The sequence below is a fragment of the Lissotriton vulgaris genome, chromosome 4_1 (genome assembly GCF_964263255.1).
Source record: "Lissotriton vulgaris chromosome 4_1, aLisVul1.2, whole genome shotgun sequence".
Classification (NCBI taxonomy): Eukaryota; Metazoa; Chordata; class Amphibia; order Caudata; family Salamandridae; genus Lissotriton; species Lissotriton vulgaris.
This window is the reverse complement of record NC_141691.1, coordinates 1,911,378,262-1,911,404,166: the sequence shown is the minus strand read 5'-3', so window position 1 is coordinate 1,911,404,166 and position 25,905 is coordinate 1,911,378,262. Positions and strand designations below refer to the sequence as shown.

Below are 25,905 nucleotides of genomic sequence, written 5' to 3'. Positions count from 1 at the left end.
ACAATCCCTATGGTGCATAGATTCAAAATTGGAATCATTACATAGACGATGTATTTTTTTGTATGGAGGGGCCCTGAAGAGGAACCTAAAAATTTCCACATGTGGTTGAACAATAGAACTCATGAAATTAAATTCAGCCTTAATCACTCAGGAAATAAAATGCCCTTCCTACATGTTGAGATTTATCCATCGGATGAACGAGGGTTGATAACAACTCTTTTAAAAAAAGAAACAGATCGGAATCGATCACTACATTTTTCCAGCAATCACCCTCGGAGCCTGAAAGAGAACCTCTCTTACGGGCAATACTTACGGATTCGTAGGAATTGTCAACAAATAGAAGAATATATGAAACATTCAGAAAAATTGACTGCGAATTTGATCGAGCGTGGATACCCAAAGAAGTTATTAAGACGGTCTATGAAAAGAGCCTGGTGGACACCACAAGAGTGTCTATTGGAGAAAAAAGCTAAAAAAAAGCTGGACAGAATGGTACTGGTTACAACATATTGCCCCAACTCTAATATGTTGAAGAAAGTAGTCAAGAGCAATTGGCACTTGATGAAAAATCTTAGTGAAGAACTAAAGAAACCACCCCTATTTGCTTTTCGGTAAGAGGCCAGTGTAGCGAACAGACTTGTCAGGGCAACACTACCTGTGAAAGAACAACCCTCTTTACGAACTATGATTGGGTTACCACCAATTCAGGGCCACCATAAATGTGGTGGGTGCAATTGTTATGCCAGTACAGAAGAAGGCACCATCTTTACGTATAAAGAAACAACATGGAAACACGAGGCCTTTACTAATTGTAAAACACGCTATGTGATCTATGGGATTAAATGCACATGCAATCTGCTGTATATCAGCAAAACAAATCAAGAGATCAGAATACGAATTCAACAGCATAAATCAAGAATAAAAAGAAAGGTTCCAAATGCACCTTTGGTATATCACTGGCAACTGAAAAACCATACTGAAAATGAATTGCGATGGACAGTGATCGCCAACGTTGAACAGAACACTAGGGGAGGCGATCTGGAGGCGAAACTCTCTAGACAAGAAGCAATGATGATTGTCAGATTCAATTCAGCGACAGAAGGACTGAATGACATTTCGGAAATGTATAAATTATCTTAAGGAGAGGCGATCTGAACATCATACATTCATCTTAGCAGTGGCTGGATTTTTAACATCCATGAATTTAGGGAGGAACACTGGAATATGCCACATTGATTGCACAATGACGGGCAGCTGACAAACCTACAGAGCTTGACAACGACATATCAGAGCGAGACATTGCTAGTATGCACATTCAAAGATGGTGCTTCGTGGAAGTTTCTGACACGATCCAAAATGGCGGACAATATGAATTCGAACGCCGGCGGACGTTTTATATACTGGAATTTAACACCGAATAACAGAACTTTTAATGTTTGACAACAACGAGTATTAGATAAGTTACAGTTTTTAAACCAAAGTGACTCTTTTGCACGTTACAAGATGGCGCTCCCTGGAAGTCACAGATCCGGATATAATAGGACACCGAGGATTCCGAGTTAGAGACTGGCTACGCTTTGAGCCGAGGGAGCCGGATACATCGGCAATCAAGACGCAACTAAGGTGAGCGGGACCCCTATGGACAAAGAACTAAACTAGTTAGATTCAGGGGACGCCCGGTTTTGAACAGGAAGGATCCTGCACTTATAGACAGAAGCTAGATGTCGGGAGCTTCAAACGTTTTCATACGTTATGACCGGTTGTTACATGTTCCGCTATAGAGGCTGTGCTATTCAGCGAAAATAAGATACGGATACAACGCGTGGACAGTCACGTTTGTCCAAACACCAATGCCATTTTTTATATTCTTCCAGGCGCGCCACTCAAACATCACCCCAACAGCCCATTCCTGCCATAAGAAAGAATCACATTAGGTAAGCAACAGCGCACACCTCATCTAAATTGTCACCTCACTTAAACTGTCAGAGCGTTCCTTACGAGTCATTACAACAACACATTCTATGTTTTCTAACAGGGCAGAGTGTGTATGAAATACAACACGGAAACCATGAGTGGTTGTTTCTTTCTTTTTATCAAAGTGATGCTTTCACGTTTTGATGTGGAAGTACAGCTCTGCTGAGCTTTATGTTTAATGTCATTTAGGTGATCCTGCGCCGTGGTCTAGATGAATTGCACAATTGAATTGTCTTCAAATAGAGAGGTAAGATTCATGGAGGTGGCTGTTGAGCCAATGAGTAGTTTCCTTTATGGTGAGAATTATACACTTAACATAGGTCTCCTCTTCTCTTCATTTACAGTATGTGGTCCTGATGGGAACTCCACACTAAGAAGAGTTCAAAACGCGTAGACCCTTTTGTTTGTGTACAGCCATAACAACTAAAACAATAATGAACTGTGTTGAATGCTGATTTATATGAACAGTATAAATCTATGGGTTTGTGAAAATTTGATTATTTCTAAAAAAAGTATTGCTTTTGAGATTGTAAATAAGAGTGGTGTGATTGAGAGTACGTTTGAGAGTGTTTGACAGCGATCTGGAACGATATGTAGTGTGATTGATATGAGGGGGATGTTTTAATGTATATACCCCCACATGCATCAAACTCCCGTTTTGCGTTTCCAAATTTGCGATTTTTACCGAATCGCAAATATGGATTCGCAAAACGGGATGCATCACAGAAAATGCATAATTTTTGCGATGCGGTAAAAATCACAATTTTTACCGAATCGCAAAAATTATGCGAATTCAAAATTGCGAATTCGCTATTCCCATTGATTCCTATGGGCCAAAAGGCCCATAGGAATCAATGGAAATTGCGAATTCGCAATTTTGAATTTGCATAATGTTGATGCATTCCATGGGTGCAGGGGGGGGTCCAAAGGACCCCCCCCTGCACCCCTGAAATGTTTTTTTAAATGGATGTTTCACACACACATGTCCTAAGGACATGTGTGTCTGTAACATGACATTGTTTGAAATGTGATTTTGACCATTTTAAACATTTTTCGCAATTTACCGCGAGGTTCAACCTCGTGGTAAATTGCACTTGCAATCTTCAAGATCGCAATTTTTTAAAGAATGATGCATTGCATTTAAGGAATCGCAAAACTGCGATTCCTTAAATGCAATCGCATTTCAGAAAATCGCAAAATTAGCGATTTTAAAGAAAAAGCAATGATGCATCCCAAAAAGCATTTTTGGAATCGCAAACGGCCGATTTTAAGGAATCGCACCGTTTGCGATTCCAAAAATGCTTGATGCATGTGGGCAATAAAGTTTTCATGTATTGTAAGTCATATGTTTCTTTGAAATGTTCAACATTTTGGAAATAATCACCAAAATAGTCATAACAAGGTAAAACAAACTAAAAAGAAAGATTTATTCGAAAAACAGAGGATTGCTTACTTAATGTTCTACTCATAGGTAAGACAAAAAATAGAAACTGCATTAAGATAGGCAGCATTGGCATTTTTGTTGTACACATGCCTGTAGTGGCACAAGCCCAACATGGGTGCAATCAATGGCACCAACAACATGGGGGATGTGTCCGAGGGGATAGAAATCTCCCTTCACAGCTGCCAGTTCAAGCCCCCTGGCGAAATGGATATATCTGTCCTTGTAGATCATCATAGCGGACAGAACATCACTCTGCGCCAAGCTGAACATGGGGGATGTGTCCGAGGGGATAGAAATCTCCCTTCACAGCTGCCAGTTCAAGCCCCCTTGGGAAATGGATATATCTGTCCTTGTAGATCATCATAGCGGACAGAACATCACTCTGCGCCAAGCTGAACATAGGTTGTGAAAATCCTCCTGTGGTGGACACTGTGTGTTGGAATGATCCAGTGGCAAAAAAATGCAGGGCCGCCATCACCTTATACGTCAGGGTGAAAAGCTGTTGGATATGTTCTGCGAGGCTGCAGGTGGGGCTCCAACATCTCACAAACGGTTTGTAGGGTGGCTCTATCCAGGTGGCATTTCCGGATCATCGCCTCATCCTCCATGTCTGCCAGCACTGTCAAGCGATGATGCAGATTTGGTCTCCTCCTAGTTGAGAAGAAAGTGAACACATGTCAATGCAATACATCATGAGATGGGCACAGCATCTCGCGTTCTGGCTGACACAATGCCAACAATGGCTGTCATAAAAATTGAATCACAGGCCAGCTTACATGTAGGGGCACCTTCAGCTACACTAATCGCACACTTGTCAACTTACACACAGCAAGTACCTCAAACTCACCTCAGTCAATGTTAATACACATAGGTAGATGGCCACATTTACCATGGGCACGCCTGGGAGTATAGCATCCAGCATATGTGTAACAAAGCAACCCTGACACACCTTCATGCATCATTTAAAACTGGAAAACAACGACAACACAATGACCACAGCCTGAGCATAAATGACGAGGCTGTGCATGATCAAACATTAGAGGACATGCAAAACCCAACAACATTCATTGAGACAAACATTGCTGTGATTGTTACTGCACCTCAACACATTGACATGTGTACACATTATAGAGTCCATAATAACACTGTCCTGTGTACAGGCCGATCAATATCACAAGTGACATGTGAGGGAGTACATGCCAATCTACAAAACCACATACACAAACACGGCATGTGTGGTCACCAGTGGAGTACATGGAACATTGGCATTGGGTGCACAATGATGTGCAATTAACCATGTGGCCACTGTGCACTGTTGATGTTTGCCAGATGTGTATCAAACAAGGGTTCCCTGTATAAGCAAATAGAAACATGCACCCCTAGGTCAGGGAAAAATACACAATGGAAAAAACAACCTAGGCGGAAGTCTTAGATTGCCTACACAATGGTCACAAGACAAAAACTAGAAAAGGACAGTTTCCAAATAATTACGTTTTTATACTGAACAAATTTATTATTAAATAAGACAATTTAAAATTACATGTATCAGAAGACAAAATAAAATTGCATTTCAAAAGTATAAATCACAGTAAAAAACATTAATAATTCCTTTCACAATGAGGAAAAGGTGGTGTGTCAAGTTGTGTGTCGACGCGTTTCGGCGGCCAGCGCCTTTCTCAAGACAGAGGACAACTTTCTAAAAATAGAAACATATTTTAGTACAACATTTGACAAATTTCTAGCTTCATATAAATCTTAAAAGTTCACATTCAACTATTTATTATAATATACATACTTTTGGTTAAAAAGAGGGAAACTGTGCAAAAAAAGGTTTTGTCCTGTTATTTTAGGCAATATTTATGCTCAGTAAATGAGAGCGAAAATCATAAGTAGGCTCTACTGTAGCTCAAATAATTCATATTGTCAACAATGAACAATACTATCCAATGGTAAAGAAATTTAAGGACTGCAGAAATACATTATTACAGCACACAGAAATCTGCTTGATCTTGTTATTGTAGATGATCTTGATGCTCTATTAATGAGAGCATGCTCTGGGAGCAGTGGAAATGTGAAGCCCCCTCCCACACATATATAACCCCCTGGGGTCGTTTCAAAGGTGCAAAGCTGCAGCAATTGGTGTTCCAGGTCTGCCTTTTTCAAATGCATCCAATGACCAGCTCAGCGTTGGCGGAGCACGCCTACAGTGATTTTTGAGACCCCTCGCCTGCTGCTGCTGCCTCCAGGGACTGCAGTCAGAGACCCCTCACCTTCTGCTGCCTCCAAGGACTGCTGCCAGAGACCCCTCATCTGCTGCTGCCCCTAGGGACTGCTGACAGAAACCCCGCATCTGCTGCTGCCCCCAGGGACTGCTGACAGAAACCCCTCATCTGCTGTTGCCCTCAGGGACTGCTGCCAGGGACCCCTCACCTGCTGCTGCCTCCAGGGACTGCTGCCAGAGACCCCTCATCTGCTGCTGCCCCCAGAGACTGCTGCCAGACACCCCTTACCACCCTATTCTGCCGCTGCTGTCTCATGTCCACAGTGATGGCAAGGACTGAGAAGATCTGTGCCAGTCCGTTCACAAGCGAGGAGCTGAAGTCCTGGTGGACAAGGTGCGCACACAGTACCCAAGGCTATATGGTACCCCAAATGTTGTGGTAAGTCCTCAACAGTGGGGGGGGGGAGTGCAGGAGGGGGCACACATGTAGTTGGACTGATGCAGTATGTACCTGAGAGTGTAGGGTTTTGTCATGCACTGCCTAACATGCCTCCAGGGGGAAGGTGTGTGTACCCAATGCCACATGTTTCCCTGCCTGCACATGTATATTTGAGTGACCTGTGTTGTGTTAACAGCCATACAGTGACGCAGCAAGTTGTTAATGCAGGAGTCAGGACAGTGATTGCTTGGCTGAATGGCTGTGTGTGCCCCTGTTGTCCATCTCAGTGTGAGCCCACCTGGCCTGCACAGTCCCGCCCAAAAAGACAAGGACACATCACTTCACTTGCAGAGTATTACACCTGTCTTTTCTCATTGCACTCCAGCTAAGAGCCATCTCAGCACTGTAGATTGCTCACGACCGGCCTTGTGAATAGGATTTTGGACTTGTGAGATCATGTCCGTCAATGTGGCATCCATGACACAGTTATCTATTCACAGGGAAGGGACATTGAGGGCTGTGCAGTCTTGGGCACAGTGAGTCTAACCCCAAATACATGTTGATATGTGATGTATGTCTTGCTCAACCTATAAATGGATAGGAGATGTGGGCAGGCTACACAGGGCTTTTAGTGCTGGCATCCTGCTTGTGTGTGAGATGTGCAGGGACTGTGTTCCCCCTCATACCTGCATGCATTTACATCAGCTTTTCAAATGCAGATGTACCATGTGAGATGCATTCTTGTCTATGTTAGACATATCTGTGGATTTGGGATGAGTTTGTATCATGCTACTGTACTGAGAGATGTAGGTACATAACACCGTGTCAGTCATCATTTCCCCCTCATGTCTCCCATGCCTGCAGCTCAAGGTACGCCAGCGTAAGGCCGTTTGGAGGGCCATTGCAGCCAAGGTGCGGGCTATGGGTGTCTCAAACCGATGGTGCACCCACTGCCACAAGAGGTGGGACGACATCAGCCGGCTGGCAAAGAACGTGGTGGAGATGACCTTTGGGCTGCTTACTCGCACTGGGCGGTTGGCACGATGCAGCATGGCACCACTCATGGGCCGCATCTTGGCCATGACACAGCCTGAGCTGGATGCACATTTGAAGCAGCATCAGCAGCAAGCCAGGGGTGAGTATTCTGGGAAGGGTGACTTTGTCTGTGAGTGGCTGCATGTCTACAGAGGCTGTGTCAGCGCTGGCCTATGAGATGTTGGTAGTGTGATACAGGGGCTTGTAAGTGGCTGCTGGGCTGGTGCAGCTGTTATGCATTTCCCTTACCTGTACTTACTAAGGTAATTTGAGTGCTGTGCATTCCCATTGCATTCTGAGTCGTGGTCTTCAGGTATCAACTGCATTAGGGTAGTCTGGGGAATCCCATGGAAGGGAACGGCAGTGTTCCCAATCTGAGTGTGCCTTCATCAATGCATCCATTGCCTGAACTCAGATTTGGGAGGCTTAGACATCTGACACCAATGTGCACCAGTCTTTGGGCCCCAAAGTACAACATGGTGGGTGGCATGGGCTCATGGCCATTGTGGAATCTCATGTTTTAGTCTGTGTCTGTGTTGTCCCCTCCTGCTCTATCCAGATCTGTCAGTGGCAACTAGTTGTGTGCCCGCATCATGGCCCTAGGTGTGCTCCAAGCTATTTGCGTGTCTGGTTCAATGGAGCCACTAGCGGGGTGGTGTGCTGTGTGGTCATCACATGGCTCACTTGTGCCTGAATTTCCAGTTTACACGCACTGTTTGAGTCAATAGAGTGAGTTAGCACAATGTAATTGCACAGGGTGGTGTGCAACATGTAGATTTAGTCATCTTCTGTGATGCTTTCCTTGTATATGTTTGTAATGTTGCTGCCACTGAACTGACCCTACATCTCTCTCTCTCATGCAACATCTCCTGTGGTCACAGAGGAGCAGGAGGGAGACACCAGTGGGGGTGAAACAAGCACAACAGCTGCACAGAAGCCCAGTGAAACAGATGTGACCAGTGCCTCAGAGGGGGACAGGAGTCTGCTGGAGGAATCACAGCCAGAGATGAAAAGTTCCACGTCATCTGATGCCAGCGGTGATGCATCCATGTTGGCGGGCACAGGGAACGGGGACTCTGCATCATCTTCCACCACACAGTGGCCAGTGCCCACCCTCCCAGCCACTTCCTCTGGTGCTGCCTGTGTTCGCCCCAGTAAGAGGGGAATCGTGTCCTTCACCCCGGGCACCGCTGCCCCTGCCCCTGTCCCCCTTGCTGCCAACAGTGCTGAGTCTGTGGACCTTTTGTGCCAGCTGTGTGTAGGCCAGACAGCTCTCCTCAATGCCTCAAATTGGCACAGGTGGTTGCTTTCATGAAGGGCATACATTCAGACGTGGGTGGGCTCTACCGTACTGTCCAGTCTTTGTCCTCCACAGTGATGGCAGCCCTTTAACAGGCACATACTCAGAGTCCAGCTCCGGTCCCTTTGTCCACCCCCCTGGCAGTGGCCAAGTCTGACGATAGTGACCACGCTCCACAGACCTCACCTCAAAGTCACGATACAGCTCACGAAGCACACAGCAGCAGTAACCCAAGCAGTCCCGGGCGCAGACACCATCCCCACAGAAGACTAAAGCCACTCCAGAGCGCAAAGACAAAAGCCTGTCAGGGGGGGCACAAGGGGCCAATAAGCAAAGAAGCAGACCTCAGGCTCACAGGCCTCAGAGGCCTCCCCAGCCAAGGAATCTCCTGTCCCTAAAGCATCTTGCAAAGAGAAGAATACAGTTTCTGTCCCCAGGTGGTGCATGCCAAGGGTACACGTAAGAAGGGCTCCTAGGCAATTCACCCACCACCTCGACTCCCATTCCAAGCCCAGTGAAGCAGGGGAAGGAGGGCACTAAAGGGGTAACACCTGGTAAGCAGGGGATGGAGGAGAAAGGCGAAGCCAGGCGAAGCATTCTGATGGATCCAGGAAGTCCCCAGAGGAAGTGCCAGTGTCTGTCAGTGTCTGCACCTGATGCAGCTTTGGTGGTGAGTATGCCTGTTGTGTCCACACCACTTCTTATTGATCCCAAGGCAGGGAAGCCAGTTAGGATCCCCAAGAAGTGGAAAGGTACCCCTCCACAATCTCCCAGCCACACTGTGTCTCACATCTGCAAGACTCCACCTCCACGTGCCACTACACCACCTGTTCCAAGCAGTCCTCCGGCTTGCCAAGCCACCGATAGATCTACCTCAACTGGGCCGCTCTCTCCCCGGTCAAGTGCTCCGACTGTCCCCGACACACATCCAGCTTTCAGTGTGCCTGACAGCCAAGTCTGAGTGGTAGTCACCCTCCCACACCTGTCTTTCACACAGGGGGGCCTGTGCTGCACATTGTTACCCCCCTGACTGTGTTTCTGGCCATAGAAAGGTACAGTCGCACACATTCCCTGTGCTGTTTCTCATGTACTCACTCTGCACTTTGACCTTCCCACTGGCCTTGTCATTCACTGCTGTGTACCCCTTGCCTGTGCAGCTTCTCATGGACATACTTTGCACTTCGTTTTGGCCACGGACCTGGTTGCTCTTTGCTGTGTTCATCTATTCCCTGCGCAGCTTCTCATGGACATACTCTGCACCCTGAACTGGCCACTGGCCTTGCTGTTTTGCCCTTGCCTGTGCAATTTCTCATGGACATACTCTGCACTTTGTTTTTGCCACTGGCCTTGTTGCTCTTTGTTGTGTTCAACGAATACCTGTGCAGCTTCTCATGGACATACACCGCACCCTGAACTGGCCACTGGCGTTGTTGTTTTGCCCTTGCCTGTGCATCTTCTCATGGATATACTCTGCACCTTGTACTGGCCACTGGCCTTGCTGTTTTGCCCTTATCTGTGCAGCTTCTCATGGACATACTCATGCATGTTGTGCCTTGCTCTTCTCAACTCTTTGCCATATGTGATTAAAGACAGTTGCTTCTGTTGTCTGTTTTGTTGGTGTCCTTACTGAGTAAAGTTCTTTTGTTGTGTGTATATGGGTTACTGTGCCACATGCTCTGTGTGCCACTTCAACATAGCCAATGTCTTGGCTCACTTACTCAATTTTTTACGGGGTGACATGGCCTTCAGTTCTTCCTGGCCCTGATACTTGTGGGGCAGTTATGTCAATTTTAAATGGAATGTAGTTGTCATTTTCTTAATTTGTTCATGTTGGCTATATTGTATACATGTCATGTTGGGGGCACTGACAGCACAGAGTGGGATTATATCCACAGGATTGCAGGAAGGCTGGCCAGGGTCATCATGTATGTGTGTTCTTCCTTTATGTGTGCCCAGTAGTGTATGTGTGTGGTCATCCTGTGATGGCGAGTCATCCTAGTCCCATGGCTTACTTTCAATGTGTGCTCTTGTGTGGTGAAGTGTGAAGGGGTGACTTTGTCTGGAGTGTTTTAGTGTGTGTGCCCCTGCATTGTCAACTACACACATGTGTCACTCTGTTGTTTGGATTGTTCAGCCCGATGGATGTGGTTGTATGCACATGTCTGATTTGTATGTTTTGCACTGTGCAGTGTGTTAGTCTGTCCATGCAGTTCTGGCTGACTCCTCTTTGTTGTTTTTGTCACTTGTGAGTATGCAGAGTGTGTGACTGGCAAGTCAGTGTTCAGTTTTGTTGATCATCCATATGTCTTGATACTGTTAGTGGAGACTGTGCAGACCTGCTGCTCCACACTGCCATTGTGGTTGTTTTCGATGCATTGCTGTCACATGGTGCCTTTTCGCCTCCAGTATGGCATGTTATGTGTGGTTAATTAACAAACAGATGGGGGAGAGAGTGAGAAAAGGAAATCAGAGTGGATTCATTCTCCCTGGGCATAAATACATAAACAAATAGAATCCAATCTTTTAGACTTTGGGTGTATCCTCCGCAGTGGGGAATACCTTTCTTGTTTTTAGGTTCCCTCACGGCCTGTTGGTGTGTGAGGGGACCTAAAAACAAGAAAGGCATTCCCCACTGCGGAGGATACACCCAAAGTCTAAAAGATTGGATTCTATTTGTTTATGTTATGTGTGGTGTCATACCATCCCCTATCTGTGCTTCAGATACCATTGTGAGTCTGCACTCCCTCTATTTGTAGATGGTACGCTCCTGCCATGTCCACTACTGACATGCAAAACACTTCACTTTGATGTCAGTTGTCCCCTTGGTTTGCATGTGTGTGTGCCTCCCCATCACTTCATTTGTGACACTGTGCTCTGTGGTGCAGTTCTTTGGACAGGAGCAAATTGTCACTCAGGACATTTCCCCAATTGGTTATATGTGATGTTCTTGTGCTGTTTGGCAGTCATGGTTGCTCATATGCACTTCAACTGTGTGTGCTGCCCAGTCCTATGGTCAAGTTGTTTCCACCTTTCTGTAAGTATGGGCGAAATGTACAAATTCACGGTACGCGAATTCATCATTTGTGGGGTTTTTTGCGTATTCGCGGGCCGCTTGCAGCGCACCGACTGCGAAGTTACCCATGCGGTCATACATGGGTGCAGCCATCTTGTGCGCGTTGTGTATTTCCATTTCCGGCCGCTATTTGCAAGCTTGCGTTGTGTGCGGGGCGAGATTACATGTTCGCGTGCGTTTTTGCGTGCTCGCGGGGGAAATATCGGGTGAACTCACCCACGCGGTCCTCAATGGGCGCGGCCATCTTGTTTTTCATTCATTGCTATGGTCCTGGGCATGCTTTTTGTATCCAGCTTTAATCTTTGCCATCCTTTCTTTGTTAGAAGTTTTTTTTAATCTTTTTTACTCATTTTCCATCCCTCTCTTTTTCTACATATATATTTTGTGTTTTTTTCTACTTTTGGTTACTTTAAAACTACTTTTTTTAAACTCTTTTTTCTTTTCTTTACTTTTTCCCTATTTTTTCCTTTTTTCTATTTTACTTTACTGTCCAGGACCATGGCAAAGAGAGCCGGCAAAGATGTGAAGGGGAAGGGTCCTGCATCCCGTAGCCGGCTCCCTTGCGGGCGCTTAAGAGGGGACGATGTGACGGCCAGGGAGATTTTCAGCCCGGTGGAGGTGGCTGCACTCATCTTTTATGTGCAGCACCACCTCCCCAAGACCCTGGCAGCAGGGGGCAGGCTCACGTCAGGGTATGGCCTCCGGGAGCGTCGCCAGCAGTGGGCTATGGTGTGCCGGGCCATGCGGAGGGAGTCAAGGGTCCGGCGCACCTACCATCAAGCGACGCACCGGTGGTCGGACCTCCTTGACCGCGAGCAGGACTTGCTCCACCTGCTAGGTGTGGAGATCCCTGGCCTTGGTGAGTAGCTATTTAATAACTACTTTGTTTTCTTCTGCTCTGTGTTATATTGCTAATATATGTTTTTCCCGAAGAGCAAGAATGCTGCCGATTCGATTACATTACAGGTAAATTTAACTTTTAAATAACTTCTGTGATTGCAGGTGCTTGCCTGCTCAGTGGCGTTGCTACTATGCTTACTTGTTTGCAACTTTGTGCTTATTTGAGAGCAGAACTGCATAATGCTAGAGAGACTAGAGGCTCAAGTCTAGTCCTTCCTTTGTACTCCTGCTGTCAGTAAGAAGAGATAGTGGTATATTGATAGGTTGAGTATATTATGACGTGGTAGTTAGTAGTTGGGCATTTTTTTAGTGGTCTTCAATCATGATGACGGACTGTGTCTGTCACGTCGCGTGCAGTTGAGTGCTGGCAGTCATAGTAGAACCTTTTTGTTGTTGGTTTAGTTAGTGATTTACATAACTTTCCAAGTAGACGGTCTGCGAATCCAGCAATACTGTACTATCTATCCTAGTTGACCAGATCAGATAGGTCAATAAATACATGTAGTGCAATTGTTGGTAATTTGTTTCCACGAGATAATTTTAGATTGTGTTCAAAGAAATCAAATATTTAAAAAAAACAATCATCCATGTTGTGTTTCTTTATTTCATGATCATCAACACCTCCCAGGGGCAAGGCGACTAGCACCATTGAGACTCCGGTGGAAGAAGGTGGACAGTCACAGGATCGGTTCCTTGCAGGCTCTTCTGCTGGCCCCAGTAAGTTGTTCTATTGTTATATTAATACTTATACTTCCCTAACTTTTACAGCTCCTATTCATTACAAACTGTTTCCTAATTCTATTTTTTACAAAATAGTATTTGATCTTCTTCTAATCTAGACTACTTTCTACATTCTTATCCTGCCTCTACCATCACTCTCTGTGCTACTACTATTTACGATTATGAGTTGGTCTGTGTGGGTAGCTAAGCTTACCCAGTCAGCTAACGGTGTTAAACAAAACTCTGATCCAGCAATAGCTCTAGGCACTGAGTGCAGTCATCTGGGTTGCCCTTGCTGTCTATTCCAGTCTTCTTAATGTAAGTGCTTTGACAATTTCTAACAACAAAATGTCAATGTTTACACCAAGAAAAAGGTAGCAGTTGCCTTTTTGATTTGCTAGGAACACATACCATACCACTACTGTTTCAGGGACTATTCTGCACATAAAGAAGTATGGACAAGAGAAATAGGACATTATTGATGATAGGTGCAGTTCAACTTTCCACATACCTCAGTCCGAACAGAAGTTGAACCCCCAATCCCCTGACCGACTATCTAGTGTGTCTGACCAATGATTTTACGAACCAGAAGAAGACTACCGCCGAGTCCCGGCCTATCTGAGTCACTGAAACATGACTGCCAAGTGCAGTAGTTCAAACCCTTCTGCTCACTCACTCATGAACCAAAGCCACACAGTGTTTGTTAGTTTTAAAGTTAAAGTCAATTAAGAAATTAAAAAAATATTTCTTTATTTTTAATGGCGTAGTCTTCGGAGCGAGCACTGCTGATAGATGACGTTAAAGTTTAAACAACATTCCCATGAATCAAATTACTTTAACGTAATAGTTAACAGACACACCTTCTTTAAAGTACTTAAAGTACTGCTGGTGATGACTTACTAGTAGTTGGTGAATCGTCCTGTTGGCAGAAGGGCAATGTAATCTTCTTTCTGTAATTAAAAAAATGGCGCACGTTAAGCAAGCATTCATCAGTTGTCCTAAGAAGTGTAGCATTTAATGGAATAAGCATATAAAAAGTTAACACCCTCCCCAAAACCGTGACTTTTTTCAATCCCAGTAATAAAAAATGTGTTATGTAACATTTTCTTCCATTACGATTCGAAATAGTGGGGTTGTGTATGGCATCTGAAAATATGACATGCTTTTTCTAGACGTCACAACATCTGATGCGGCACAGATGACCACCAGTGCCCGGGCCAGCAGTGCGGAGGGGTACACTCTAGGGGCAGATGCGGCGGCGCCACCTGGAGGAGCTGGGGGGGAAGGCTCAGCGGCAGTGGGCAGTGGTAAGTTATTATACTCCTTACTTATTGAAATTTTTGAGTAGGCTCGCAAAGGAGTGTATGATGTACTGTACAGTACACAGTACACTAGTACAATTACACTGTACTGTTAAGAACAGTTACTAATTTAGAACTACTTTTTTGGCTATCACAGAGAAGACAGTCAACCTTGACTTGTAATAGCATTAGCGGCGGTACTTCTCGGGTAAGCAATGGCCCCTTCTATTTGGCTTCAACCCAGCTGGCAAACTTTTATCGTGAAGCCAAGTCATATCAGATGTACTTTAGGGATGTGAAGAACGAAAAGTGAAAGAAGGGTGAAATGAAGGACAAGCGAGTCTTAACATTTATGACTGTAAAGAATGGTATTTTTGAATGCGAGTCAAGAGAAGAAGACGGTGGTTTCCAAAATATAATGAAAAGGGTGTTAGTTGGTTGTTGAGAAAAAGAAAACTTGGTACATTTGAGACATTAAGAAGAATGATAGACGTACTTTGGAAGCCTGGATGTTATCTTCTTTTTCCTCATCGATAGCAGAGGTGTATGATGTAGTAGAGCAGACGCTAAGTGGATGAAGATTATTACTTTGAACAGCATGTCCGTGCCAGAGTAGCAAAGCTGAGGAAATCCAAATACTAGAATTTGTGATTGTTCACAAACACTCCCTGCCTTGACTAACAGTACAGTACTTTACGTCACAAGCACAGCATCTGTTGTGTATGTATTGTATAGTTGACAACATTATATCAAGTCAAGTCCCTTCCTCCGGCAATTATGGGTACCACACTCACTCCCTATGTTAATAATTTTACTTCAGCTGTGTCATGGGTGGACTATCGCTGTAGTTCACTCAATCTCTCAAAACAAAGCACCTAAAGTCATCCATCATATAACCAAAGATCATGTGATTGCCAGGATATATGATCAGAATTGAATAACCTTCATTTTTCATTTGTAGTAGTCAAGGCCCGGGGGGGTAGTGCGAAAGATATCATTACATTGAGCAGTAGCCCTTGATCTAACCGAGTATGGCCAGTGGCAGTGCCACGCCTATAGAAAAGTAAAAGCTTCCTATCCCCACCTGCATGTACTGCTTAAAGTATTGCGAGTCTGAGTCGTCATGGCTTGTGTCTGTTTTTCTTGGGTGCAAGCTGAGTGAGCTGCCATGCCGGCTACCACAAGTTCACGTACCAGTAATTTCTTTTGCAAAAAAAGAGAAAAAAACAGAAGACTTTTTTTAGTACTCTCTGACTATGTATGTAGTAGTGAGCCCATCGATAGTCCTGCTAGTGGAATTCCTGAAATTCCCAGTAATGTCACAGGCCTACAAAGACGGCGGAAAGATACATGGCAAAATGTTATACCGTGTTTGCTACTTGCTGGTGTTACTGAGAGTCAACTTTCCGTTGAATTATTTTGACTTCATGTTAAAGACTATTGGCTACAGTATTTTTCTTTCTTTCTTCATATAGATGCTACTCCGAAAAAGCTCACCAGAAAGGAGATGGCTGTCCGGGGCAGGGCCTGTAAGCTGGAGGCTATTTGTGCCTAGTATTGGCGGCTGTGGGCTCAGGAGCAGGAGGAGGAGACAGCAACTACTGCATCCTCCTCCAGTGCCCCCGGGTCCACCAGCTAGAAGCCTCCAGCCAAACGGAGCCGTGGCCCGCCAGCCTCCCGCCGCCTCCACATAGAAACAACGCAATCAGCTGCCCCCCCAGAGCCTGGATGGTACGTCAGCGCCGCCTCCGTAAAAGAGTGGACTACCTGGAGCGGTTGGTCGAAAAACATCAGCAACAGCTCTGGGACCTCCGCAAAGAGCTGCGGGAGGTGCGGAACCAGCTGTCCACAGGAGGACACCAGCGGAGGAAGTCACTGTCCCTTGCCTCTTTTTTAAAGACTGTTGTGGGGGTGGGAATTGGGTGTTTGGAAAAGGGGACTTTTGGACATTGGTTGGGGTTAGGCAGGGGGTTGAGTTGGGTTAATTTATTTTATTTTTTGACTACATCAATATATTTATTAATAATTATTTTTCATACCAAAACATAGTATACGCGTTCATATTATTTTGTGTGGGGGTGGGCGGTGGTTACTGGACGGTTGGTTTCTTCCAACTTACCAGCACGAATGAAACATCTAGTCCTGAAATGTACCAAAGTGCCAGTAACCGAGTTAGTGAATTCAGTAGCCCTACTAGTACTTTACTAGTAGTACTGGGAGTCTCTGCTCTCCTCCTAGTCCTAGCCCATTGTTCTACCTCTCCAAAATGCTTATCTTACCTGTGATTCGTGTTTGAGAACAGGGGTTGCCACAGGGCTGCCTGTATGGTAAATGGTGATTAAGGTTGGTTGTTGACTTGAATCCTCGACGGATGAAATATCATTGTTGTGCTGGTAGTAGTAGTGGTACACACTGGCAGTAGCAGCATATGAAAACAAAGGAAATGAAACATTGAGTGGCCTGAGAGTAGCATTAGAAACAGTACGATAGATAGTACGCTACAGAACAGTGCCATACATTGTAGCCTAAGCAGTGCTAAAGTATTCTAAATATAAGTACTAGTTTTGTGGACTATGGCTACTATAAGAAATATTATGAAGGCAAAGGATTCTTAAAGATAAGAATTAACCATTTGATGCTTCATGTGTACGAGCATGATGTTTGATGCTCAATCCACGATGTCGCACATGAAATTCCATTTTCCAACATTTTACTGTTGCTTAGACCTTATCCTCCCCTGCAAGTGTGTGGAATTTCTTGTTGTCATTTAGTCATACCTCAATGAAAAACCACACAGCCTGGGGGAAGAGGGTTAGGGTTTTTGAAGATTGGATGGGAATGGAGGTTTTTGGGAAAAGGTTTGTGGAGAGAAGAAAAAAAAAACACTTGTGTTTGGATTCAAAGATATCCATAAATCGTTTAAAGGACATAAAGGTAGTGCACTACTGCATGCATGCAGTTGTTTGCTAAACAGATGGTTAGGTTACTGAAACGTTGTACTTACTACATCTTATTAGTAAGTATGAGGAAACAATTTGACATTGACACTAGTACAGGGCTGCATTAATTACGCAATTTCACTTGCCTTTCTGCCCTCAGAGAATAAAGTGGTACAAAAGGGGGTGGTGATGGACGGAGCATATGAACCAATCAAACACTCACACCCAGTCAACAGATCTGGGTTTAATCCATCACCGTTCTTTAGCCCACTCTGCCACCCCAGTTCAGACATGGCCATATGCAAATCAGTCTGACCCTGTGCCTCATGGGAACAGTCCAGCCCGAACTGCCAAGCCATGCCTTCCCTGGACCGGAAACAGGCTTCCGAGGACCGGTTTCTGGCATTTCAGCCGTCTTCAGCCGGCTTGCTTGAATCCAGTGGCAAAGTGAGCAAGGGACTCACGTCTGAGCATACCCTGCCAACTCATGGCGAACAAAGCAGTGTTATTCATAGAGAATAAACACTTATTATTAGTACATTAAGTTAGTTATACACATAGCAAAGAAACGTATGAAATAGCTGGAGAGATGACTTTGAAGCAGAGAACAAAGAAACACACCTAGTCACATTTGTAGAAGTTCAAGTTTACAACAATAACATTTAAAAGATAAGGAGAAGTTAAGAGAAAATACTATAACTTTATGTTGTAGTTGTCCTGTTGAATTGGTGAAGCTGCATGCATCCAGCCATTCCTCTTATTGGCGATATACTCCTCCATTCCATCTTACGCTCCTTCGATCAATATTGGTGACCAGACACACTGTCCACTGGCTGCCTGATGAGTAATTGCGGATTGCTAATGGCAAGTCTGAGTTCACCGTTTGTTCCATCATGGCACATGGTAAAAGCCGTCCTGTAATTTTTGATGGAAAAAAACAGGGTGAACCAGTTAAAAAAATGTAAGGTACGCTGTGTAATGCAAAAATAACACTTTCAGTTTTCAGAGCTGACATTATCATTATATACAATCATCACTTCAAAAGTGCGTAACCTGGTTCTCCTTTACAAGGATAGTAATAGTAACTATGGTTGAATTCAGCGGATCCACCATGGATTTTCTTTAAAAAAATTGCAAACAAACAAAATTAGACATTCCCAGGAGTGCTCCCAGACCCCTGAACCCAGCCGGCAAAATGTAGAACACCCCCAAGTAGCCCCCTAAAAACATGCGATACTGCTACCAGGTTGAACCCTAACTTCAAATCGTGCCAAAAAGCACTCTGCAACTAGGCCCAAACCCCCCTTTTCCACCATGGATTTTCTTCAAAACACTTGCATTCAATATTAGACATTCCCAGGAGTGCTCCCAGACCCCTGAACCCAGTTGCAAATATGTAGAACCCCCTCAATTAGCCCCCTAAAATCATGCAATAGTGCTACAGGCCTAAGTTCAAAACATTCCAAAACGCACTCTGCAAGTAGGCCCAAACCCCCCTTTTCCACCGTGGATTTTCTTCAAAACACTTGCAATGATTATTAGACATTCCCAGGAGTGCTCCAAGACCCCTAAACCAGTCCCAAATATCTAGAACCCCCCCCAAGTAGCCCTCCGCATAAATTCAATTTTGGAACAAAATTAAGAAATTTCACCTCGGATTTTCTTCAAACCACTTGCAATCACAATTACACATTCCCAGGAGTGCTCCCAGACCACTGAACCCAGTCCCAAAAATGTAGAACACCCCCAAGTATGTTATGTTATGTTATAGGGTCTCTTCTATAGCACACGGCTACTCCAAGGAGTGTCCCGGCGCTTTGGCAAAGAGAACTGAAGAAGAGTACACAACACACCACCCAACCACGGGCCGAAAAAGTATTACTGGGAAAAAAGCCAGGTCTTCAATTCTTTTCTGAAAAACAACAGACTGTTGGCTTTCCTTAAGAAAACGGGAAGCTCATTCCAGCAACGAGGTGCCAAGTGTCGAAAGGAGCGACCTCCAATACGAGCGCGCCTGATGGTAGGAACGTCGGCCTTGGCCAGCAAAGCCGACCTTAAAGTCCTCCTAGGGGCATAAAAAGCCATACGCTTCTCAATATATTTTGGGCCAATCGAGTGGAGGGCCTTAAAAGCAAGGGTCAAAACCTTGAAAGTAATTCTCTTAGAGACTGGGAGCCAGTGCAGTCTCTTGAGCAACTCCGAGGATTTTGCCCTACGCTGTAGGCCAAAGATGGCTCTGGCAGCAGAATTCTGCACGATCTGCAGATGTGCCAGCAAATATTTGGGAAGGCCAAGGTAAAGGGCATTCGCGTAATCAAGACGCGAGCCTATCAAGGCCTGAACAATGATTTTTTTATGTTGCAGAGACAGTAGTGGAAGAAACTTCCGCAACATTTTCAGGATGCCAAAACATTTCCCTGTCAGCCCAATAATCTGGGGTCTAAAGGAAAGCTCGTCATCACACAGGACACCTAGATGTTTGGCTTTTGACGAGGCAGCATCAGGCAGAAACATATCCCGGGGCCACCATGTCTTCCAACCGGGATCAGGCGGACATCCGAAAAAAAGCAGCTCCGATTTATCGGAGTTGCATTTCAGACTATGCCTCTGAAACCAGTCAAAGACAGCACCCAGGCATTCCTTGATCCGGCCGCAGTCGAAACCCTCACCCTTGTTACACGTAAAAAGTAGCCCCCAGAAAAAATGCGAAAGTGCTAACCCTAACTCCAAATCATGCCAAAACGCACTCTGCAACTAGGCCCAAACCCCCCTTTTCCACCATGAATTTTCTTCAAAACACTTGCATTCAAAATTAGACATTACTAGGAGTGCTCCCAGACCCCTGAACCCATTCGCAGAAATATAGAACACCCCCAAGTTGCTCCCTAAAAACATGAGATACTGCTACCAGGTTGAACCCTAACTTCAAATTGTGCCAAAACCCACTCTGCAACTATGCCCAAACGCCCCTTTTCCACCATGGATTTTCTTCAAACCACTTGCAATAAATATTATACTATCCCAGCAGTGCTCCCAGACCCCCAAACCCACCCCCAAAAACCTATAACTCCCCCAAACAGCCCCCTAAAAACACGCAAGCAAGCAAAAAGGGAAAAACTTTTTCACCATGGATTTGCTCCAAACCACCTGCATCCGATATTAGACCTTCCCAGCAATGCCCCCCCTCAAACCCCTCAACCCACCCGCAAAAAAGTAGAACGCCCCCAAACAGGCCAAAAGCAAAAATGGAAAATGTGACACTTAGAAAATGTGAGGCCTACTTGACTCAAACGCACTCTGCAGGTAGGCCCTAACTCCCCTTTTCCACCATGGATTTTCTTCAAACCACTTGCAATGACAATTATACTATCCCAGCAGTGTTCCCAGACCCCCCAAAAACCTAGAACCCCCCCAAACAACCCCCCAAAAACACGCAATACTGCTAGGCCTCAGTTTAAATTGTGCCAAAACGCTGTCTGCAACTAGGCCCAAACCCCCCTTTTCCACCATGGATTTTCTTGAAACCACTTGCAATATAAATTAGACCTTACAAGCAGTGCTCCAAGACCCCCCGACCCACCCCCACAAATCTAGAACACCCCCAAACAGCCCCCCAAAAACATGCAATACTGGTATATCCAAAACATGGCAAATTGCGCAGTTCACAAAAAATTGCTGTTTTCAGCACTTCCACTACTTCGATCCTCTTGAAACTTACCTGGACACTTGTTCCAGCGATTCCCAAGTATCTCAGCAAGGCAGAACAAAATCGAACCACTGCGCTCTTTGAAGAAGAAGAAGAAGAAGAAGAAGAAGAAGAAGAAGAAGAAGGTCCACGACTAGTTTTCACTTTTCACCCAAACACACGTGCCCGCAAAACACCAAAAAAGGCCAACATTCAGCCAATTCTGCACCTAAGAACGCCAAACCCCCCTAAAGCCTTACCAACATCAATATGAACGAGCCTGCAGCGGGCCTCGAGCCCTAGACTCAGCGGGAACCCTACCAACTTAAACCCAAAAACACTAGTACATCGCACTGAACCCTAAACCCTAGATATGCTTTGTCTGTCTGTGTCAAAGAGCCTAGGTATGCTACATCAGAATGCTTCACTCAGTGGTGCCTGCCTTGACCGTCTGCATGGCCCTGCCGCAAGCATGGGCCAAAAATCTGTTCCGCTCAAGAATTTGCAAATTCTCGGTAATTTCACGAGATTCGCGAAAAACCAAAAAACTGCAAATTTCTCAAACATAACGGATGTTATGACATAACATATAAAATACATAATAAAATACATAACAACAAACAAATGTCGATATTAGTAACATCGATATAATTGATATCGATATTACTAACTTCGATATTCTGTCCAACGATATTCTTGACCTCGATATTCTTCACCTTCGATATTTACAATTCGATATTACTGTAGGTCGATATTAGGGAATCGATATTTTGACTGTGCACCCCTGCCCGCACTACATCACGATTGGTATGAATTTGCGACTTTCATCGCGGTCATGTACAACTAGGAAACCTTTATGTTATGTTATGTTATGTTATATGGTTTTATATAGCGCTCGGCTGCCCCAGCAAAGGGGGTCCCGGCGCTTTCAACCAGAGATGCAGGGAGGACAGCTGCAGAAGAAATTTGCATTTTACATAACATAGTTTAGCGGAAGAGGTTGGTTTTTATGGCCTTTCTAAAAGACAGAAGATCGTTCAGTTCCCGAATCTGGGAAGGCAGAGCATTCCAGAGCTTAGCAGCAAGATACCGGAAGGACCGTCCACCCATCCGGGCTAGCTTAATACGGGGGACGACTGCCAAGTTCTGACCTTCCGAGAGCAAAGTACGTCCGGCACGTATGCTGTAAGAAGTGGACTTAGCATAAGTGGGGAGGCCATTTTCAAGATATTGAATGCGAGACATAGGGTCTTGAAGTGGATCCTCTTCTCCACCGGGAGCCAGTGGAGTTTAGTTAAAGTATTTGCCACTGACTGATGTCGGGGGAGACCTGTTAATGCTCTTACTGCGGCATTCTGGACCCGTTGCAGTCTTTTTTCTCCGCTACGTTTACCCCTAACAGTAGGGAGCTTGCGTAGTCCAGCCGCGAAAGGATGGCTGACTGTACCACGAGCTGACGTGTCTGGGGGTCAAAAAACTTTAAGATCGGCTTAAGGTTCCGCAGAATCCCAAAGCATGTGGCACAACTTTTTTCGTCTGCTGGGTGAAGTTAAGGGCGGAATCCACCCATACTCCAAGGTTTTTCACATGAATTTTAGGGTCGGGCAGTTGGCCAAGTGACTCAGGAAACCATTTGTTTCCCCAGGCCGCTGTCTCTTTACCCACCAGCAAGACCTCCGTCTTGCCGGCGCTAAGCTGAACGTAGTTTGACGTCATCCAGCTAGTAATGTCGATGAGGCTCTGTTTGAAATTCTGCGCGCTCAATCCGCCCTCATCCTTCAATGTTACCACTAGCTGGGTGTCGTCATTATAGGATACTAGAGACAGCCCACGTTTCCTGGCTACCTCCGCCAGCGGTTGGACATAAATATTAAACAACGTGGGGCTGAGTGCAGAACCCTGGGGCACTCCTTGTCTAATAGGGCACTTTAGAGGCTATTCTTACATAAAATCTTTAAAATTGCATATCCCCGGTTCTACTGATTGGATTTTTGTTGCTTTGATGTTAAATACATTATTAATATGTATGCCACCTTTCTAAATTGGTGTGAGATTTTTTTGTATTGTATTTTCAGCTTGTTGCTGTTTGTATGCTGCATTACTACTTTACACATTCCCTTCAAGTTAAGCCAGATTGCTTCTGTGCCAGGCTACCAGAGAGTCAAGCACAGGTTAATTTAGTAACTTTTTAATGTTCACCTAGACAAGGATTGTTGGTGCTGCTTTGGTAGGGAATAACCTCCCTTACCCAACAATTATGGGAGGGAGATAAATTCCGCTATGCCAGCGGAGTTTTGTAGAGTTTTCCCGCTCAGTAATGTGCTTGTAACTAGGAGTTCCGGCAAAACTCCACAAACTGCCATGGTGAACAGGTTGTTTTCATGCGCAACTCGCCAACATTAAGTGGGTAAGAATGAATTGGCATCACCGAATTTTGGGCGCTAGGAGGGCACACAGTGAGATTTTTCTCAAAACGGGCAATCGCAACCATTTGCAGTGAGTAAGCTGCCACTGAAGTAGAAAATCTACTCAAGCTGCAGCAAAAAAGCAGCACCCTCTGGGGTACTATGTTTTGCCATTAGTGTAGATTTTGCAGCACTGAACAAGCTCTATGCAATAAAAATTCTGTGTGACGTGTTGATTACAGAATTCTGAGATACGCTTTCCAGTTTTAATTCTAGCAGTTGGGCAGTTATAGAAAAAGTGTATCCAATGGTGCTTGTATGAGCCTATACCAAATATTTGAGGTACTCTGTGTATATATACCCATGTTAAGGAATGCCTTCGCCAAGGTCAAGGGCTAAGCAAACTGCTTGTGGCCTTGCAATGCAGAACTCCTCATTATGTCCCATACCGTATTGTGGCTTGGCACAAGGCTGGTCTGGACAGGGTGACTTAAGTTGGGAAGCTCAGGTGCAAAAAGCAGGCAAACATCTTTGCTAATATTTAATAGACTGAGTATAAATAGATAGCGGCCGGTAAGAGGCAATATCTCGAGAGTCCTGCATGCTTTAAAGAATAGAGGTAACCAATACTTCTAGACTTTTGCCAGTTTATGGGCACGTCGCGCAGAGTATATGGTATAAAACTTAGATGGAGGCCATCCAAGAACCTAACATGAAGTGGATATTGCAGGGCCACTTTTATTTCCTATTCTACAATGAGGCAGGCCAAACGATGGCTAAACTTTCCTGGTATATTCTAGTCTGAAAAATAATCCTGGGAGGGTATGATTTCAAGGTTATCACAGCATTTGGTCTTCTGTTGACAAAGTTCTTCAGAGTGCTTCAAGTGAATTGTGCTCTGCTTCTCCAAAGCATAGTGGTTGCCAGGTTTAGAATTACCCTAGTAGCTGTCTGACTTACCTCAGCTGTGGTTTGGATATATAGCCCCCTGTTCAAAGTTTCATTCAATGGCAAAAACGCTGTCTTGTCCTTTTCTTTGAAGAAATTGGTGATATGTTCTGTTAGTGTATGTCGAAATACAGCAACCTCAAGCATCCTGACCAGCATATGCCATCTTGGGGTAGGTCTTACGTCTAACCCCAGACTATTACTGCCTGGAGGTGATTGTGGTCAGAATAAATTTTTAGGGTATATGTTATGGAGGAAATAGGTGTGTGTAGCCCTTGTGTGCAAACCTTTCTGTCCAGGTCGGAGAGCATATGTACAACAGAATAACATGAGTACTCTTGTTAGCTTGGTTTGTGCAGTCAAAAGTGACCCCTATTTTCCAACCACCCAGCCGGTGTTGCACCCCTTTAGAATTGGGGGAGCTCCAAATAGTAGCTGGAGACATGAACCAAGTACTAGACCAGGCCATAGACAGGCACCCACAAAGACAGAGCCAGACTACACAGAGGGGCAACCCGCTACGGAACCTCTGCACAAAACTAAGACTAGCAGACCCATGGAGACTAAAAAACCCAGATGGTAGAGAGTATACCTTCTACTCAAACCCACACAACTCCTACAGCAGGATTGACTATATACTCATATCAGACACACACACACCTCATAGAACACACAGACATCGGCCCAAGAACGATCTCAGACCACTCACACATCTGCCTAACACTAGGGCAAACACAACGAACGCCCGACACGAAGATGGAGGTTCGATGATGACCTACTCAAAAACACAAACAGCGGTGCTGAAATAGAACTAGCCATAAAAGACTACCTAAAAAATAACGACAGGCCAGACATTGAAAGAGAGACGCTATGGGACGCACTGAAAGCCACGGTACGAGGAACCATAATCAGTATCAAGGGAAGACAGAACAGAGAGAGAAGCAAAAAGATAACTGACCTAGAGAACGAAATCAAAATACTAGAATCAGGACACATAGCCAACCTAGAGGACAGGAACACCCTCACGACCCTAACAAAGAAAAAATACGAATTGAACAAGATCCTTAGCGAAAGGGCAGGGACCTGGATTAACAAATACAAAGCAATAAACGTATGCTCGGCCAATAGGGCAGGTAAAGCACTTGCATCGTACCTTAAAGGCAAACAGAGACAGCACACAATAGCAGCCTTCAGGGACAGCACGAACAAATCACATATGACGAACAAGCGAATACTCGACACCTTCAGAGACTTTTACGCGCAGCTCTACAAAAAAGATGAGACGCTAAGTGCAGATGGGGGAAAGAACTCCTGAAACACATCACAACACCAGAATTGACGAAAGATCAGAGGGAAAGATTAGACTCAGAAATAACCAGCGATGAGATAGAAAGAGCTGTCAAAAGTCTGAAAGATAAAAAAGCACCAGGGCCAGACGGCTTCACAGCCAAGTTCTACAAACACTACATCACCACACTTCGGCAAACGATGACGTCAGTGTTCACAAGCTGTGTAAATGGT

The 25,905-nt window shown here is 45.0% G+C and overlaps 1 protein-coding gene across 1 annotated transcript in view; it reads left to right on the top strand.

Annotated features, from left to right (window-relative positions):
- The window catches only part of LOC147724710 (uncharacterized), a 62,701-nt gene extending 37,002 nt beyond the window's left edge, over positions 1–25,699 (top strand). The window contains exons 2-4 of the mRNA XM_086918094.1: positions 6,943–7,211; positions 7,975–8,343; positions 25,513–25,699. Of these exons, the coding sequence (XP_086774220.1) occupies positions 6,943–7,211; positions 7,975–8,343; positions 25,513–25,699 (825 nt within the window). The remainder of the gene's footprint in view (positions 1–6,942; positions 7,212–7,974; positions 8,344–25,512) is intronic.
- Positions 25,700–25,905: the final 206 nt, after the last annotated feature.